The 16,449-nt window shown below is 46.0% G+C and overlaps 1 protein-coding gene across 1 annotated transcript in view; it reads left to right on the forward strand.

Moving 5' to 3' along the window:
• The window catches only part of DNAH9 (dynein axonemal heavy chain 9), a 420,192-nt gene that overhangs the window by 149,058 nt on the left and 254,685 nt on the right, over positions 1 to 16,449 (forward strand). Inside the window, exons 39-41 of the mRNA XM_065415313.1 lie at positions 9,574 to 9,739; positions 13,315 to 13,417; positions 15,563 to 15,802. Of these exons, the coding sequence (XP_065271385.1) occupies positions 9,574 to 9,739; positions 13,315 to 13,417; positions 15,563 to 15,802 (509 nt within the window). The remainder of the gene's footprint in view (positions 1 to 9,573; positions 9,740 to 13,314; positions 13,418 to 15,562; positions 15,803 to 16,449) is intronic.

Consider the following 16,449-nt stretch of genomic DNA (forward strand, 5'->3'; position numbering starts at 1 on the left):
GCATTAATGTCTGACAGAGTTGGGGTATGTATATGCTCTCCCAGCCTGTGTTACCAGCTCAACCATCCAGCGGCTCCTTCAGGGGCCCAGTCTGCTGGGGCTACCAAAGCCCAGGAAAAAAGCCCTGCCTCCCGTAATACGCAGAGGGGCAGGTGCTGGGACAGGGACACAGGGCTACCCTGTGTGGTTAGAGAGGCCTGGTTTGTGCCATCTATTCCCATCGGTTCAGAGCAGGGCTGAGTCCAGGCTGGGTGGGAGAGGGGTCCGTCATTTATTTATTGGGTGGGGTGGGAGCTTGGCGGTGTTGGTGACAACATGTAGGAGAAAAGAAAAGGGGTGCAGCCCTTTTCCTGTATCCCCCACATTTGGACACTGCCTTCTCGACTTCCCTTCTCCATGACAGGCATGCCCATGCCCATGTTGCTCCTGCATCAGCCCATGCAAATTATTAGATATCTCAGTTCTATTTGGCTTCCCCTGCACATTGCCCTGTATCATTTATGAAAGGGGAAAACAGCTTATGGTAATGTTAGCACACAAATAATTCATAACTCTGCTGCAGCAGAATAAAATGCCATAGTTTGCAAAGCTGCATGAGGCCAGCTAGAAATTTGATCACAATTTAAATTAAATGACTCAGATAAGCATTTAGCTTAGATTTAAAAGGCTTGGATGGTTACTATATACCCACAAAGCACAGTCAGATTATTAACATCCAGCTGTTTTATCTGCTGTGTAAGATCTGTACAGGTGAGCTTGAAATTGCATACTGTGTGCAGGTCAGATGGAATGAGCTGGACAACAAGGGCCACTTTTAACAGAATGCCTTTTACACATGCAAGTGCATGTGAATGCAAGGTGGGATAGTTTCACAAATCCATGCAAGAGCCTCATGTATGACATTAGAGAGCTGTTTGCCCAATGCCATATTTGATCCTAGGCTCTAATGTTCAGCTCTGCTCCAACACAGCAATGGGATTCTTCTGTGTTCAGGAAGTTGCTCTCACAGTGATCACTAGCTCCTCTCACTGGCCCCCACACCGCTGCCCGTTAGTGCCCTCATTTACACTATGGATCAAATGCAGAAGGCTAGGCACGCGGCCTAAGTGCAGGGCCGGCTCCAGCATTTCTGCCGCCCCAAGCAAAAAAAAAAAGCCACGATCGACGGCGGCAGTTCAGCGGCAGGTCCTTCGCTCCTAGAGGGAGTGAGGGACCTGCCGCCCCCGAATTGCCGCAGGTGCCGCCCCTCTCCCTTGGCCGCCCCAAGCACCTGCTTGTTAAGCTGGTGCCTGGAGCCGGCCCTGCCCAAGTGCCCCTAAAATCCCACTGGCCCTGTGCATAGGGGTGAATTTCACACTACGTGAATGACTTGAACAGCACGTCTTTCCTGCAAAACTCAGGTGAAACAAACCTTCCTTGGTATCTGGTCCAAATTGTGAATGATCTTCAAATATTAATACATTTCCCTCTCCAAATGCCCTTTTAATTTTTCCTAGAGCGTAGTTTGTCAATATAGGTCCTCTGGAAGATTGAAAAACAAACTCAAACACTCTGTCTTCAAGGCTTCCTAGCAGGGTAAAAGAACCTTCTCTCGTTCATTTATCTCAATAGTGATGGTGCAGTTGTTGAGATTTATATGGACAGATCTGGGCAGCCTTTTCATATTTCCTTGGACTGTGAGCTATGGTTTGAGTTTGGGGCTCTCTTCTCTAAGCATATGAATAAGTCATCTGCTATGTGAATAAATGTGTGTGAAAGATTTCAGCTATGACTGCAATGATTGTGTTTGTTAGGCATGATTTATATTGCTCTATATTGTTCTCCACTGCTCATATTTTAGAGTTAATTTGCTCTTTTTTTGTGTAGTTTGTCAGTAGGCTGCTGTTTCCAGCAGGCCCTATTTAACTTTGTAAAACTCAAATACAACACAGATTATCTATCTATAAAAATAAATTCTTCTTGGAGTGTCCTCTGCACATTCCCACTCCTGGGATATGAGCTAACTGGTGCCGTTCAATGACGCAGCCTTCTACTAGTAGTGCCTATAAAAGTGCTCATGCATCCCCTCCCACCTCTCCCCTCAGCGTTTGAGCATGTTCTGAGGGTAGTGCTATAAAAACATAATATCCCACTTACATATAAAAGCAGTGGTTGCCACTTCAGTTCCTTCCAGCCACTGACTACAGATGGATGTGAGCCTTTGTCGGATTCAAGATTCTGGGCAAGTTAGATAGGTGCTGTAGTAAGAAGTGAGCCAGGAGGAGGTGGTAGCCCAATGGTGAGTGGAGCACCCCTTGACATTGCAGTTAAACCTCAGGTTTGATATGAAGTTCAAGAGCAGCAAGCCAGCCTTGAACTCTGTTCCCCTCACATTTGGAGACTGTTTATGCCATTTTTTTACACTGAGTGGCAAAAGATCACCATGGACAGATGGGTTTTGGACACAATAAATGATGGTTATACCATCCAGTTCAAGACCTTCTTCCCTATTCAGGGACTCCTCTCACAAATTAATGCTAAGAACAGAAATCAACTCCCTACTAAGGGAAGGAGTAGTAGAAGAGGTCTCAATAAATCTAAGAAATTGGGGTTTCTACTCAGACTATTTCCTAATTCCAAAGAAAGATGGAGGACTTCTTCCAATGCTGGATCTGAGGAAGTTAAATAGGTACATCCAAAGATTTCCCTTCAGAATATTAACTCTAAGATCCATTATCCCCTCCCTCTCCTGTCTAAACAGGTTTTACAGCTCTCAATCTCAAAGAAGCTGCTTTAATATTTAAATAAGATGATCACACAGGAAGTACCCTTATTTTGCCATAGGGCACCATTTCCAATACAGGCTCCTCCACTTTGGCCTTTCTACTGCATTAAAATCTTTACAAAATGCCTAGCTGTATTGGCAGCTTTTCTGAGAAGACCATATTTGTCCATATTTAGATGATTGGCTCCTAAAAGGAACTTCTGAAGGTGAACCAAAGGGTGTCACTCAATTCAGATGCTCGATGTTCCACAGGTTGGGATTTTTGATCACTGAAAAGAAATCTCTATTGAAGCCTTCACAAAAGATCCTATTCATAGGAGTACATCTCGACTCCAGAATGGCAAGAGCTGAACTTCTGGAGGAGAAATTCCTGAAGAGGAAATCTACCATTCAGAACGTAAAGTTCTTCCTCTCTCTGCTGAGTCTCATGGCATCACTGACGTATGTCACAACTTATATAGGACTAAGGCTGAGACCCCCTTCAGCACTGTTTGGCAAGAAACCTGGGCCTGCAGTACACGACACAAACTTAATACCGTTCCCAAGAAAATCCAGTAAACAATCTTATGGTGAATGGACCAGGAACATATATGGAGGGGAGTGAAGTTCAGGTGTCCCTTTCCTTCCATGGGGTACACACTTCAACAACCTTTTAACAAGAAGTCTCTCGAATCAGCAAGTGTGTCACCTTTATATCAGTCTTCCGGAGCTAACAGCAATTCATTTGGCACTCAGATCATTCCTCCCTCAGGTGCAAGGATCTGTGGTTCAAGCAGCCAGAGACAATATGAGAGCAATGTACTATGTAAACGGACATGGAGGAGCCCATTCCTCAGAGTTTTGCAAGGAGGCAGTGAAGCTTTGGGGATTGGTGTATAATTCACAAGATTTATTGCAGTAGCTCTGCATGTGGCAGAACCTCTCAATCAGTTAGTGGCCCAACTAATCGCAGACTCTTCCCAGATGTATGAAGGGTCCTTGAAAGACTCTATGATCCAAGACAATTGGGACAATTTTGCTCTTTGGGATACTCCACATATGTAGTATATATGAATTTTTATATTGTATAGAAATTTGCCACAAGATAAAACCCCAGGTGTCATTGTTTTTGTTCAGGAGCAGGAGCTCTTTAATGTTGATGCTTGTGAAGAAGGTTAGACAGGACTCAGCCAGGATGCTACTCATCACTCCAGCCTGGCCGAGACAGCGATGGTACACAGACTTGCTTCTTCAATGTGTCGCTGGACCTTCTGTCACAGCAGCAAGGGAAAGCATACCATCCAGATCCACTTTCACTGCACCTGATAGCATGGGCAATAGGACTCTGACAGAATTAGAGAAATCTTTCTTTGTAGCTGTACAGTGTTTTACTTAATGCTAGAAGACAATCAACTAGGAAATGTGATTTCGAATGGAAAAGATTTTCACTATGGATAGCTGATAAGGGTATTGATCCTATGTCAGCTCCTATTCAATCCAGAGTGTTTGCTGTTTCTGAAGAAAACGAGTTTATCTGTTACATCGCTCAGGGTACATTTAGCTGCAATTGCATTTACCAATATGTGGTAAATCTATGTTCTTGTATGATATTAAGAGGTTTCTGAGAGGTTTACTAAATATTTATCCCCCTGTGAGAGAGTCTGTTCCCCTATGGAATTTAAATTTAGTGCTAACACAGCTTATGTCTGCACCCTTTGGATCTTTATCATCTTATTCTCTAGTTCATCTTTCAGTTAAAACTGCATTTATTATAGCAATAATATCAACCAGGTGGGTTAGTGAACTTCAAGCCTTAATGACTGACCCTCTATTTACAATTTTTCATAGAGTAGTTCTTCTTCTTCGAGTGATTGCTCATATCGATTCCAATTAGGTGTGTGTGCACTGCGTGCACAGTTGTCGGAAAGTTTTTGCCCAGCAGCACCCGTTGGGTCGGCTGTGGAGCCCCATGGAGTGGCACCTCCATAGCGCTCTATATATGACCCTTCCGACCTGGTGCCTCCTCAGTTCCTTCTTACCGCCAGTGACCATCGGTGGAACTGTGGCTTCTTGCTCAGCAGGCTCGCCACATTTCCCTAGCTCTATTTACTTAGTGTTTGTTTTCCGTAGTTAGTTAAGTTAGTTATTAGTTAGTATAGTGTTATTAGTTCACTGTTGGGAGTGGGGGGTTCCCCTTCAAGCCGACCGTGCTCTCCCTGGGGACTCAGGGCATGCCTAAGTCCCAGGGGTTCAAACCCTGTAAGTCCTGCAACAAGTCTATGCCAATGGGCGACCCCCACGACTCTTGCTTGAAGTGTCTGGGGGAAACACATCAGGCAGATAAGTGCAGGATTTGCAAAGGGTTTTGCCCAAGAATGAAGGAGGAGCGGGAGTTTAGACTGAAGCAGCTACTCATGGAGGCAGCACTTAGACCACAGCCAGCATCGGCGTAGCAGGACCCAGCACCAAGCGCATCAGTGTGTAGTACCCCGGCAGCGGCTCCGGTGCCGAAACCGTCGGAGATGACTTGGCACCAGTCCCATTCCCCAGGTCAGAAGCGGCACCAGAAACAGGGTAGGAGTGGTTCCCCGACTTTGGGACCCAACCCCTCGGAACCAGCCAATGGGGCGTGTCCCAGGGAGGAGCCCCTTGTGCTGAAAACTGCAGAGCCAGCACCGTCGACTTCGGTCTTGCAAGGAGGACTTCTGAGTCCGGTGCAATTGGACTCACCATGTCAGGTGGTGGAGGAGGTACAACTGCCTTCCAACCTCGACACATTTGAGGCCGCAAGAGATCTCATAGACATGACGGCACTGCGGTCCCCGGCCCTTCGTGCAAAGCCCCCGATGCCACAGCGTGCGGCTCTGTCCCGCGGAAAGCCTGCAATGCTCTGCCCCTTGGCGCCGTCAGGGACAAGACACCCCTTGGAGTCTCAGCGCCGATCAGACTCGCAGCACCGATCAGACTCGCGGCACCAGTTCCACTCACGGCGCCGGTCTGATTCACAGCACCACTCCAGGTCCCACCAGCGCTCCCATTCGCAGCGTCAATCACCATCGCGCAGCAGGTCCTGGTCCTGGCACAGTCCGTCTTGGCACCATTCCGGGTCATTGCGCGGACCCCGCTTGTGGTACCGCTGAGGGGAGGGGCGCGGGGGGCCCGTGAGCACTTCAGTAGGCACTACTAGTAGAAAGCAACACTGTTCATCGGCACCAGTTGGCACATATCCCAAGAGTGGGACTATGCAGAGTCCATCTCAAAGAGCCTCGGTTACAAGTACCCTTCATTTTTACAGTCGAGTATCCTTCAGAACATGGATTTATAAGAAATAGAGCAAGTGTTTTTGGGAACCCCATGGAGCAGACCCTCAGCTGATGGAAACTGTCCACAATGGAGCTATGACATTTTCCACCAACAGAGGATCTGCTCTTACATGCCTAACTATCTGAAGAGAGACATGCCAACGCTCCTGCCCACTCAGCGGTACGCTCCCAATTTGCAGTCAATGATTTTTAGAGCTCTTATGTGAATGTAAATGTATAGGAAATTGTATACCGAGCCAGCGGCCAGTTGTGGATGTGCATCTGAGGCATATCCTGACAACCTAACCTGGCAAGGCTTGGAACTACAGGCTCTGCACTTTGGGCTCATCTCCATCTCTCCTCCCATCTGCCTGGGTTTTTTAGTCTATTTTCCTTTCTTCTCCTTTTTTCTCCTCACTTCAACCTTTGCTTGTTCCCTCTCCCCATTCTATCCCACACTTTTCACTCCCATTCTCCCTCCCACTCACTTAGTCTCTTCCTATAATTTGGTGACCCATTAGTGGCTGCAGTGTTGTGCCCAGACTAATGGAAGGAGAGGTCCTTTCCTTTAGTGGCTTTGTGCAGTTCTGCTCTACGACAGTGAGCTACCATCATAACATTCTTCCCTAAAGGACTGACTGTGCAAAGAAGAGCTTTGTGCTAGACATCTGCCAATGAGAGACTAAAGTAATAAGGATTAGTAATGCAAATCATGCTGGGTGGAGGCAGTGACTCCACATTGGAGAGGGTATGTTAGGGGGCTTTCCCTTCACCCTCTCCCCTGGTTCTTGTCACACAGACAAAAAGCAGAAGACCAGAAGTCTGAAGTGCAGGCAACACAATGTTTTGGGGGGTTAGTTTCAAGCAAGCATGTCCATAACTCTGACACCGCAGAGCCTTGTTTCCCAGTGTCCCATTCTCCCTGCTCCTTAGCAGGCATAATTATATGTGAAATGCATGCCCTCGGTCCCACCCCTTTCAACTTATGGTCATGTTCTGTTTTGGGGGGGTCGTGACTCTGGGGTCTTCGTCCCATCTCTTTTGTATCCCATGGGAGGGGTAAGGAGTGAGGTGGTGCTATGGTCAGGGACAGGCATTTCTTTGGCCTTTTAGTGTTTTATACCTTCCCCCCCCCCAGTCCCCCATTGCCCCTCCTGATAGGTTGTTTGACCTTGCCTTGAGATAGGAGTTGAGGCAGTCTTAAAGTGTGCGCTCGTATAACTTCCACCATGCCCAGTAACACTTTAAATGTTCTTAGCTGTTCCCATTATACTAACAAACCCATCTGGCTAGGCAGAAGCAACATATACAGTGTCTTTGTCCTTAGTTCACACATATTAATAAGAATATAAGTGTATCAAGAATCAAATGGGCAAATGACATAGAATTCTATCTCAGGCAAAAATAGAGGCCTGAATCCTACATTATCACTAGCACTCCTATCAGGTACACTATGGGAAGGCTGACATTGCATCCCAAAGTTTTTAGCTCAGTCTCTCGTACTAGCTTGACTGGCCATAGAGCCCCGGGAGCTTTCTGATGCCATTATGTATGGAGTTTAATGCTTGTAAACTATGAGAGATCCAATGCAAGGCCACTTAGTTCCCCTTCAAAGCCATAGCATTTTAAGTAGCATATAGGCCTTGTGCAGGCTCTCTGCACGGTATAAATTTGCCCTTAGAGAGTTTCAGGCAACCTGGCTTTCTTTGACGGACAGCCACTGGAAAACACAAAGCCTGCTCAATAAATCTCATTTACTGTGAATGTTTATTTCAGACACTAATTTGAATAGGTCAGGATTTCAAAGATAGCGAAACATCCCCTTTTACTAGTATTATGAGATATTGTTTCAAATTAAAAGGCTATTTTCTCAGACTTGTCATTTGATTCCCAGTAATTGCAATTCAATTTGATATATCTCTTACGTATTTGTTAAACCTCAAAAATAGCTGATTTTATATGTTAATTAAACACTAATTAAATGTAAAGTAAATGCTTAGTTGAAACACTTAATTTAACTTGCTACCAGAAACCTCAGATATTGTGGTTTTGTGGAGGGGGGTTGGTGGGAAGCTACTCCATTGAGAGGAGGTTCATCATTTTTTCCCTAGAGTTTTAAATGTTTTTTTGCAGCAAGCTGTCAAAAGATGAGAAATCCGTTGGATTCTGAGCAATGGTGAAGAAAAGGCATTTTTGAACATATAAACCTATAATTGGTATTCTGAAAAAAAGTCCCTTAATAACTTTTTCCACGTGATAATGCATGTATTAAATGTATATTCTAACAAATGGCTATTTTAAAATACCCAGTGTCCTTTATTTTGTCCAATCCTCTGTAATTATAAATAATTGCTATTTATTGTGATGTTTTTATAGCACTGCTATAAGTCCACTGAAGACTAAAAACTGTATAAACAAATCAAATTTAGTTGGCATGTACTGAAAAACAGTACACCTTGAGACAGAAGGCATTCCCAAAGTAAACATACAAGGGGGGGAAAGGGGTATAGAATATGGCTTTGTCTGGTTGGTTTTGTACCAGTTGAGTGCAATAAAGCTTGGCTCACATTGGTGTTCAAGGAAATGATAACTTAGGACAATGCAGGATCCTTTGGACGATATGGCTGTGATTTTTTTTATTAAATATTTATATAGAACTATAAATTTGCATGGTTCTTTACAGGAAAAACAAACAAGCACAAAAAAACTCCAAACCCTTCACCACTTCCTAGGCTCATTGCAAAAAGCTCTGTCCTCCTTCACAGGACCTGAAACAACTGATAAGAAATGGTCTTCCCCAGCCAAAAGACAGAAACCTGTGAGCATTTGCCAGCTCTTGCTGGAGTTTGGCCTGGTCACACAACGTGAAGCTTTGGAGGTTTTAAAAGACATCTGGCCACCACTGCTGAGGGAGACTCCTGCCTCTCCTAGCTGGTGGAAGCCAGTGGAGAGTGCTTCAGCCTTCCCCTAATGAAGATCAGCAATTCGTCTTCAGACAAGGCAAATTACTAGCTCCCCTGATGCAGGCAATAGTGAGGGACACTTTTTTCCTACCTGTTCTGAGACAAGACAAATCCACATATCCCGTGTGAGGTCAAAACTCACCCCCATCCTGGGGTTTGACTTAATTAACAAGCAATGTGTTCATGAGATGAGGTGACAGACACTCAGGTAACATGATGGCCGGTCCAAGCCTTTCCCGAGCTTGGCTGCACTTTGAGGTCCTAGTTCTGGGGTGCTCCTTCTAACCCCTACTTCATTTGCCTCAGACCCAAGATAGTTCTGTCAGGAAAACCCACCTCTAAAACCTGCTTCCTTCCTCTTTATCCCCTGCAGGCTTGATGTTGTGGGTAGAGCTCGCTACAGCCCTCCCCTCTAACACAGACCATTAACCTCTTCCTGCTTTGGGGTTTGTCCACGTACACGTTTGATGGCTGGTGTGCACCAATCGTACCGTTCATACCACTATTTACATCCTCTGTGAATGCAGCCTAATGTTTGTAATGATCTGCCTTTGTTTCCATACAGCTGTACTTGAGAAGCCTCTGGATAAAAAGGCTGGTAGAAATTATGGCCCACCTGGCACCAAGAAACTCATCTACTTCATTGACGATATGAACATGCCTGAAGTGGACACTTATGGAACAGTGCAGCCCCACACACTGATCAGACAACACATGGACTATGGCCACTGGTAGGTGTCTTCCCCTGCGCCATGCTATTCATGCTGTTAATCTGGCACTAAGCATGCAGTGTTGTTGTAGCCATCTTGGTCTCATGATATTAGAGAGACAAGTGTGAGGTAAGGGTGAAAACATTATCTATTATTGGATCCACTTCTGCTTTTGAGGTAACACAAAGCTCTTCTTCAGGTCTGGGAAATTAACCCACAGCGTCACAGCTAAATAGGAAGTGGAACAGATTGTTTAGCATTAGTAGTTAACACATTTCAAGGAACCTTCAAGGTGAAGTGGCCCGTTAACACCTCTCCAGTTATGGGGAGGAAAGGAGTGGAGGGAGGGTGGGCTGGGGGAAGCATCCAGGGTTGTTAGTGGGTTACAGATTGTTGTAATAAGCCATAAATCCAGTGTCTCTGTTCAGTCCATGATTGTTAGTGTCTAGCAAAGTTATGAATTTAAGCTCCCAGGCGCAGGTTTCCTTTGAGAATGAAGACTGATAGGTCAGATATAGAGTGATCACTGTGTGGAAAGTGTTCACCCACAGGTGATAGGGCGTTTTTGTCTTTTATCATTTTCCCGGGTGAGAGCATAGTGATTGTCTGGCTTCACCCACGTAATTGTTATTGGGGCATTTAGTGCACTGGATGAGCGTGGCATTCTGATTGTGAAACAAGGGTGCAGCTCTCCTTTCTACTGTTGGCGTAGTTCTTTGTCTACCTGGAAGGAGAGGTCCCTCCACCCCCTGCTTACCACCGCCCCCTGCGGCTGCAGCCCCCAGTGCTCTGCCTTTGGGGCTGGGGGGCTAGCCTGGGGCAGGACTGGGCCAGTGGCTGTGGTGGTGGGGGGCTCTGGGCTCTGGTGGGAGGTGGAAGGGGGGGGCTGGGGCAGAAGGGATGGGGCTGGGAGCTAGCCTGGAGCGGGACTGGGCCGGTGGCTGTGGTGGTGGCTCTGGGCTCTGGCAGGAGGTGGAAGGGGGGGGGGGGGGGCTGGGACGGGGGGGGGGGGGGGGGGGGGGGTTGGGAGCTAGCCTGGAGCGGGACTGGGCCAGTGGCTGTGGTGGTGGTGGGGGCTCTTGGCTGTGGCGGGAGGTGGAAGGGGAGCGGCTCGGGCAGCAGGGGTGGGGCTGGGGCTAGCCTCCCCCAGCTGGTGGTTCACGTGCCCCCCCCCCCCCATGCCTTCCCTGAATATTGCTGGAGCCCGGGCACCATGAGCCCATATAACTTGCCGCCTATGTGTATAGCACACTTACTCTGTTGTACGCATGCTCCTCAGACACATGCATCCGATACTCCAGCCCTGGCACTGTGATGTGCTACCCTGGGGCTGGACGGACGTGCACAACTGCAAGGCTCTCACTGATGCACTCAGACACAGCACTGTCACCTATGCATATGTGTCGGATTCCCTCCACGTTCCCATTCAGGAAGCTGAAACAATGACACAAGGCACAATTCCCTTCCAATTTCTATATGTGGGGAGGGATAGCTTGCAGTCTTTAGTTAGTGCTTAATAGTAACAATTTGGCTTCACAGTGACATGAAAGGGAATAAAGACCGCCTCAGGATGAACAGGAGGATCACAGAAGATGCAAAACAGAAAAAGAAAAATTGAGAGATGCTGTGGGTATATGATCAAAAAGCACATGACAGGGTCCCATATTCATGGATCATTGAGACACTGAAAATGCAATAGGTTCATCCAAAGTTCATTTCCTTTGTGCCCCAATCTACAGCTAACTGGAACCCTTAGCTCAGCCAGGAAGGGACTCTCATTGATGGCATCCAAATTAAAAGAGGAATCTTTCAAGCACTTATCACCAGTGCTGTTTGTGGTATTGATGCCCCCACTGACATGAATTCTCTGTGAGCTAAATTGCGGTTATTAAATCAGTTCAGAGCAACAACCAGTTAACCATTTGTTTTACATGAATGATCTGAAATTATATGGACAACAGGAGATGCAGAGAGCCATGACGTGTAGAAAAGTTTGGTGAAGCTATACAGCTGAGGTCAGTTGACTAACCGGATAACTGCCAGCGTGATCAAGTGGAGTCAAGAGGAGAAGAAAAAAATTGACGTCCAAACAAGAAACCTCCTGGTGATACACAGAATAATGAATATATATCATGACATGGACAGGATGTACATCCAACGATGCGATGGAGCTAAAGGTGTGCTAAAGGTAGAGGTAGCAATTGACAATGAAGAATATAATATCAAAATATTTAAGAAGTCAGCTAGAGCAAAAGATCATCTAGTTGAGATAACAAGCTAAGGCAGAGTGCATCCCAGCCCAAGAAGGCATAAAGGAAAGGAGAAAGCAAACTGCCAAAGAAAGACTTGGAAAGATTTATACAGAAATCAATGCACAGACAGCGGTGGAGAGCTCGAACCCTTTAGTGATCAAAGATTAACAGATTCATGTCTTGTAGGAGGATACCTGAAAAGAGAGACCAAGAGCCTCAGTGTGAGTGCACAAGAACAGTCGTTAAGACTTAATTATGTTCGAAACAAAATTGACTGACAGAACTGCTCCCCGAACTGCAGTGTGTGTGTTCTGAAAAGGAAGAGTGGTGGAGCATATATTGAGCACTTGCAGGAGCCTGGCTGGGAGAGAATACAGGAGTAGACACAATGAAATCACCAAGTGTCTGCATTGGAGCCTCTGTGGCAAGTATTGATGTAAACGAGCCATGTGGTATTATGACCACCAAATCGAAAGTGCTCCAGAGAATGCAGAGGCTCAGATTTTATGGGATCTGGTAGTTGTCACAGACCGAATGGTGCAGGCAAACAGGCTGGACAGAGCTGTAGTAGAAAAGAAGACAAACAAGACCCTGTTAATTGCTATTGCCATCCCAGCAGACAGAAAGATAAAAAAGAAACAAGAAGAGAAGATGGTGAAGTATAAAGAACTCTGCCATGAAAAGGAAAACAATGAAAAACTACAACAAATACAATCTCAGTGATCACTTGGAACAATCGGTAAGGGTATGAATGGGCAGCTCAAGAACACGTTAGATTGCAAGACATCATGATCAGTGACCTCCAGAGGACAGCGCTGTTGGGCACTGCAAGAATTTTAAGGAAACTCAAAGGATAATGAGTGCATTTGAGCACCTAAAGTACAGGAATTCTGCAGAGTTTAACAAAAATCCTGACTATTCAATCCTAGAGTTGGTTCATGGTCAAGATTTATTGCTGACTCATGGGGGAATAAATTTTAGACAATAACTTTCCGCTTTTTATGCTTAAAGATCCTGTATGTTGTGAAGGCTGTTTGTTTTAAAAAAAAAATCTCCACGATGTGATACTGAGGGATAATAACAATAGTACTTGTTGTGCTGCTTAAAAGCCGTCAACTGAAATCAGGACCCCGTTGAGCAAGTCCCTGTACAGACACACAGGAAGGCATGGTCCGTGTCCCAAAGAGCATAGTCTTTGATTCTGGGTCTTGGTGCATGAACTGAAGTCATCTGGGTTACACAAGTGTGTTACCACTGCTCCAGACCTGGCCCTGACGGGAGGGTGTGCTGCTACAAGTCTGTTGCTAATAGGCTGCAATTATTGTGTTGCTTTGTTTGCCACAGGTACGACAGAAACAAACTGTCCCTGAAGGAGATCATGAACGTGCAGTACGTGTCGTGTATGAATCCCACTGCAGGGAGTTTCACCATCAACCCACGGCTTCAGGTAGAGTCAATTAACCGGCACACTGCTAATCTATTAAATCACTGGGAGAGTTAGAATATTATCAGAATGGACTTTAAAAGAATAACCTGGAGGGGCAGATTATGGCCATGACGCTGTAGTTAATACTCCAGCCTTAAGAAACGTGGCCAAATTCTGCTGTCACTTACATCAATGTAAATTCATTTAAATCAGTGGAGTTACTCTAATTTACACTGGTGGAACAGAAAGCAGAATTCTCCCTTATTCCTCATTTTTGGCCCCTTTCCCACCATATTTCCTAACACATTACTGCTCACAGTTTGAGATGGACTCTCACTTTTGCCAGCCAGCCAACAGCCTTCACAGTAATACAGATTGAGTTTGCTTTTATTTATCTAGTGTTATCCCTGGAATGTAGTTACTCACTTTCTCTGGTTTGGGTTGTAAAAATCCTCATGCGACCAGCTACATTTTCCTTTGCCAAAGAGATGAAATACAATGAAAATAGGAAAGAAGATGATCCAGAGTTATAATAGCTAATGCTAACATGGATTTGGAAAGAGATATTAAACCTCATGCCTCAGGGCTTAAGCCAGTCACTGACTGTCAGGGATTAGGAGGAGACCTAACATAAGGGGCAGATCATACCACATCTGCTTTGTGCCAGGTTGCTTGTTCCATCGTCCAAAGCATCTGGGTCTGGCCAATGTCAGAGGAAGGGTAGTGCACTAGCTGGATCTCAGCTCTGATCCAGTCTGGCAATTGCTTTGTTTAATAGGCAGCAGGTTTAAAACAAATTTAAGTACTTCTTCACACAATGCATAGTCAACCTGTGGAACTCATTGCCAGGAGATGTTGTGAAGGCCAGAAATGTAATGGGGTTCACATCAGAATTAGATAAGTTTATGGAGGATAAATCCATCAGTGGCTATTATTCAAAATGGTCAGGGATATAACCCCATGATCTGGATGTCCCTAAGCCTCTGACTCCCAGAAGCTGGGACTGGACAGCATGGGGTGGATCACACAATAATCTTCCTGTTCTGTTCATGCCCTCTGAAACATCTGGCACTGATCATTGTAGGAAGAGAGGATACTGGGCTAGATGGACCATTGCTCTGACCCAGTATGGCCGTTCTTATGTTCTCCTATTTAACTTGTGAAAGGTGTTCTCTTACCACAAGGTGCACAGTTTGTCTGCTGGCATTGGTGGGATAGCATTTGCCAAATGAGCCCCAGAGTGGTCAGGGAATTGCTAGGTATCTAACTGTCAGCTATTCCCAGGTCACCTTGGCAGGCAGCAAAATGAAAACAGACTGGGTTTTATTAGTACTTACGAGAGAAATAGGGATCTCAAACAGGACTTATGAGAAGGATCGCAACAGCCTGATGCATCGTATCCTGCATGGGAACCAAATCCCGTTCTTAGAGGTTACATACATGCAATCCAGCTGGTGCCACTAGAACTTTCATGTGAACATGTAGAACTGAGAGATGAATTTGTCTCCATTTCTTGACCAGCCTCTCCATGAAAGGAGTTACCCAGCATCCTGACCTCCTTAAATGAGCTGCCATAGTTTGGTAAAATGAGATATTTTGACCTCTTGAAAACTTGTGACTTACCCATCTCCGTCAGCCTAGCTCTTACTGAGAGGGACAAGGAACCTGCAATCCCTTGTTTGAGTAATGGTCCCGAATGCAGCACCTTACACGAAGGGTACCATCCTTTGGACAAAATATTGTCCTGGTATAAAGAACCAGTTTTTCTAGAGAGCTAACTCCTGTTCGGGCACCTGAATAAAATGGCCAGCTTTTCCAAAGTGCTCGGGACCTCACTGGTCTCTCTTAGTCAATGGAGGCTGCACATTTCTGAAAAACAGGCCTAAACTATCCCCAGGAAATCAGCAAAATCAATTCACTGAGCTTGTTTATTTGCCATTTTGACTTAAAAACTGTAACATAATAACCATCAATTGCAATTGACAATTCCACCCTTTGGGAGCGGATGCCTCAGAAGTGGCTCATCAGCTTGAGCTATTGGGATGAGAAATCACAGTAGGAAAACTGATTGCTTTCTGATCAGCTCAATGAGCCCAAACTCCCATTCAGCAAGAAAGGAGGCCAACCCAGTCTGAAACCTTTCTTTGTTTTCCTTCCCTCCCTCAGCGCCACTTCAGTGTGTTTGCTCTCTCCTTCCCTGGATCGGAAGCTTTGTCCACCATCTACAGTGTCATTCTAACTCAGCATCTGAAACGGGGGAATTTCTCTGGGCCTGTGCAGAAATCGTCTCAGCAGCTGATACACCTGGCACTGGGCCTGCACCAGAAAGTAGCTGCTACTTTCCTGCCAACGGCTATCAAATTCCATTATATTTTCAACCTCAGAGACTTCTCCAATATCTTTCAAGTAAGTGCAGTAGCTTTCCTCCTGGGGCACTCGAAGGTTGACTAAAGGTAGGATGTGGAACTTATGGGTGTGTGGTCCCCTCTCTGTGTCAGCCCAGCACAAATTAACATTAATGGGAGGTATGCAGACTCACCAGGGCTGCGTATGCTCCATGTGGCGTTCAGTCCAGTCTGCCAAGAAAATGACAACACACATTTTTTTGGAGTAAAATATTTTTTCACGTAGTAACTAAGACCCAGATCCTCCAGGATACTTAGGCACCTAAATACTTTGGAGGGTTTCTGGGCCTGAAGTTCCTTTTCCTGTTGCCCATGTGGTTTCCCCTTTGTTAGATATTCAAGCCTGTGAGATCAGCTGAGGAGTGAGGAAAACGGTTAGGGTTGCCAGGTGTCTGGTTTTCGACCAGAACGCCTGGTCGAAAAGGGACACTGGCGGCTCCGGTCAGCACCGCTGACCAGGCTGTTAAAAGTCCGGTCAGCGGTGCAGTGGGGCTAAGGCAGGCTCCCTGCCTGCTGTGGCTCTGAGCAGCTCCCGGAAGCAGCAACATGTCCCCCCTCCAGCTCCTATGTGTAGGGGCAGCCTGGTGGTTCCGCACGCTGCCCCCGCCCCAAATGCCAGCTCTGCAGCTCCCATTAGCTGGGAACCAT

This window comes from Emys orbicularis, chromosome 13 (genome assembly GCF_028017835.1).
Source record: "Emys orbicularis isolate rEmyOrb1 chromosome 13, rEmyOrb1.hap1, whole genome shotgun sequence".
Classification (NCBI taxonomy): domain Eukaryota; kingdom Metazoa; phylum Chordata; order Testudines; family Emydidae; genus Emys; species Emys orbicularis.